We start from the raw sequence: 3,383 nt of genomic DNA on the forward strand, positions 1-3,383 counted from the left end.
ATTGAAAAACACCACTATATAAGCATTGATGTTCATTGTACATAAAACCACTGTTTTGTTTACACCTAAGCATCGTTTGTTGAAATGTTTATTATACATAAAACCACTGTTTGGTTTCGGCGCCCAAGGCATCGTTTATTCAAATGAAATACTTTTGTAAAAGAAGTGCACCAGGGTTGAAATTTTGTCCAGCCCGGTTTACACCCCTATGTAACCTGAGGTGTGAAAAGAAGAGTGAAATCTTTTCACAACTTGGATGAGGACATTGTGGGTTCAAATTCTTCTTTCCATTGAAGTTAATACTATATTAAAAACTTCCCACAAATCCAATTAAAATACTTGAAAATTATCCCATCTCTTTATAATGTAAAAAAAGATCAAAAGGAGAAATTAGGACAGACACAGAAAAAGAAAGTAGAATGCAGAAAGTAGAAACACCCATACCAAACCAATTCTCAACACAACCACAAAACATGGCGAACCAGCATCACATGTGCAATTAATGGGTTGCCTGTCAAGACTCAAGACTCAATGCCTTCACCACGAGCTGCCAAGCAAACTCTTCTGACACGATCAATGCACCTCCACCACCCCCTGCCTCGTTGAATGATTCTTTCTATATTTTACAATTCTGAATTCTCAAGGACCCCTTTTTTTTCTTCTTTTGTTTGATTCTCCCACATGATCAAAGATGGATAACTATGGATCAACACAAGGCTGTGGATCAATCAAACCAGAAGATGGATAAATCTTCAAAGTTCAAACATGAACATGTTACGCTTCCACGTGGAAATGGATGGATCAAGGAAAAAAAAAAGAAGCAATGTGGTCCACACACACACATTCACCAAACCAAAGAACCCAGAACACCATTATCAACTTCCCTGCTGATTTCCCATCCCCAGCGTTAATTGAAGTTCGTCTCATTTCTTTGGATGCATTCAACTTTTTTTTTTGTCAAACTAATACATATTAGATACCCAAAAGCAATTAGAATATATGCATAATGGGAGAGGAAGAGAAAGAAAGATGAATACAAAACTGTAAATAGAGCTTTTAATTCTCTTTCTTGATCATTGAATTAGATATCTTTGTACAGAAAGGATGGGTACAGAGAGGTTTCAGCAGATCAGGAAGAAGAAAAGCCAAACCAGATCCGAACCCCTAATACGATCTTATATAAACTTCAACAAGATAGACTACATTACTTAAGCCCATGTAGTTGAAGAAACCCCCCAGATCGCATATAAGCATACACTAATCCACCTGTAAACCTAGTAAAGTAAGAAAAAGGAAAACCCAAATTCTCCTCAACCCCCAAACAAGCGATTGATTCATGGAAGAAAGACGATTATCATCTTATCTTCTATCCGGATGAAAGGTTAAACAAAGAGAAAGAAAAAGGAAATTAAAATAGCCCGAGACAGCAATTAAAGGCGCAGGGCTGTGCTCTGGAAATCATCACCAGCAAAGTCGACGTCATCCAACGGCGGGAGATTGAGGTCGAAGGGTAAGGGTTTACGGAATGACGAAGAGACAATATCCCCATCATCAATAACCGAAGAAGACGAGTCACAGTCACTGTGGCAGTCGTCCGGAAGAATAGGCGGCGGCGGAGGGAGATTTTGCCGGCGATGGTGGCGCCCCGGTGCAACGGAGTGCACAGCCGAAGAGAGTTTAGGGCCACTAAAGGACTCGACAGTGCTGCTCATATTGCTGGAGGTTGGCCTTTGCGGCTGATGATGGTTCTGAGTATGCAATTGGGGGTTGTAGTGAGGGTCATTAGGGTTTTGCTGGAAAGCCAGATGGTGGTGGTGGTGGTGATGCTGCTGCTGCTGCTGGAGAGGATAGGACTGCGGGGGTGATGATAGAGGGAAATTGGTCTTGGCCTTAGGACCACGGAGGGTGCGTGCGGCGGTGTCGTAGGCCCGGGCGGCGTCTTCGGCGGAATCGAAGGTGCCAAGCCATACACGAGTTTTCTTCCGGGGGTCCCTGATCTCGGCAGCGAATCTACCCCAGGGTCTCTTCCGTACACCTCTAAATCTGGTCTCTTTTGCGAGGTTCCCTGATCCTGATCCGAAGGTCGTGAACGCTGCCGCGGCTGCCGTTGCCGCTGCGGTTGTTCTCCCCCTCCGCATGGCCTCGGCGACAAGAAACGGAAGAAAGGAAACAAGAAGGGCGAAATACAAGAAGAAATTTAGGGTTAAAACAGATTGCTCGGAAGCAGAAGACGACGGGGGAGGATGATAAAGAGCAAGAGATAGACAGGAAGAAAACAGGAGGAAAGATGGGATTGAGTTTGTTTTGTTCTGGGAGAGGGAGAGGGAGAGGGAGAGGGAGAGGATGATGAGAATCGGTGCTTAGAAATCTGTCCTCCACCCTCTTAACAAAATAAACTCTTCCCTCCTTCCCTGTCCTACTGTCCTTCCTTTCTTTTTTATTTTCTTGCTTTCTCGATTTCTCTACTCCCTCTCTCTCTCTCTCTCTCTCTTCAAAGTCTCACTCTCTCCACGCCCCCACCCCCCACATACCGACGACCTATTAGTTATTACTTCTCGGTTTGCTATTTCTTTTCCCTCTCGACCACATTGACGAATTGACACAAACAACCCTAATTTATTAACTACAAAAGCAATTTTATTTTTTCCTTTCCTTTTATTCGGATGAATTTTGATTGATTAAGGCTCTTTCGATATCATATATTTCCCGGCATCATAGGTTTTAACTTTTAACTTTTTAAGCTTTAATCCAAGTCTTTGTTTTGGTTGTATTATGCATTGGGTGGACGTGTATTTCAGTCTAATAATCATCCAATAATTTTACCAAAATGCCCTTATTGTTAGATCGTTAGGTGGAAATCCAATCCTAGAGGAGAAAGAAGGATTGGAAGATGCTTGGGCTTGAGGTTTGGTGGAGCAGCCATGTACATGTCATGGTATTTTCATGAATAATCGTGTTTTGTTAAATGTAAAAGTACAACATATTATGAAATATGAAGTAATGAAAAATAAATAAATATAAAGTTGATAATAACCGCCAACTGCCCATCTATATGTTGATTCATTGAGTCCTTTGATGAATACCAGAAATTTGGCTACCAATTCTATGATATAGTTGATTGGTTATGCATGCTTTTAGATATAATAGTCGGACTTGGAACACTTTAGCTCATCTTTTGGCTAAATATCAAAGGTAGTTTACAATTTTACTCACAATACAATTTAATCACCACTCTTTTGTTTGGAAAAAAAAAAAAATAGTCGGACTTAGAATAATTTGATAGAAAAAATAAAGCCTGTGAAAGGAAAAACAAAAGTATAGAGGTCATTTGATAATTGCTGAATTTGTTCAACTCAATGAATTACTAATTTGTTTTACAAGAT

The 3,383-nt window shown here is 40.9% G+C and overlaps 1 protein-coding gene across 1 annotated transcript; it reads right to left on the reverse strand.

The window, feature by feature from the left end:
- Window positions 1–1,048: 1,048 nt before the first annotated feature.
- Window positions 1,049–2,212, reverse strand: LOC104594121 (ethylene-responsive transcription factor 3-like). The gene has a single exon (XM_010254279.3). The coding sequence runs from the start codon at window positions 2,136–2,138 to the stop codon at window positions 1,431–1,433; it is 708 nt and encodes a 235-aa protein (XP_010252581.1). The 5' UTR covers window positions 2,139–2,212; the 3' UTR covers window positions 1,049–1,430.
- Between the last annotated feature and the right edge of the window lie 1,171 nt (window positions 2,213–3,383).

This window comes from Nelumbo nucifera, chromosome 1 (assembly GCF_055504915.1).
Source record: "Nelumbo nucifera cultivar China Antique chromosome 1, China Antique-T2T, whole genome shotgun sequence".
In the NCBI taxonomy this organism is placed as follows: Eukaryota; Viridiplantae; Streptophyta; class Magnoliopsida; order Proteales; family Nelumbonaceae; genus Nelumbo; species Nelumbo nucifera.

Bases quoted from the DNA above. Each gene is read 5' to 3' on its own strand.
- LOC104594121 (XM_010254279.3), bottom strand. From the start codon at position 2,138: ATGCGGAGGGGGAGAACAACCGCAGCGGCAACGGCAGCCGCGGCAGCG.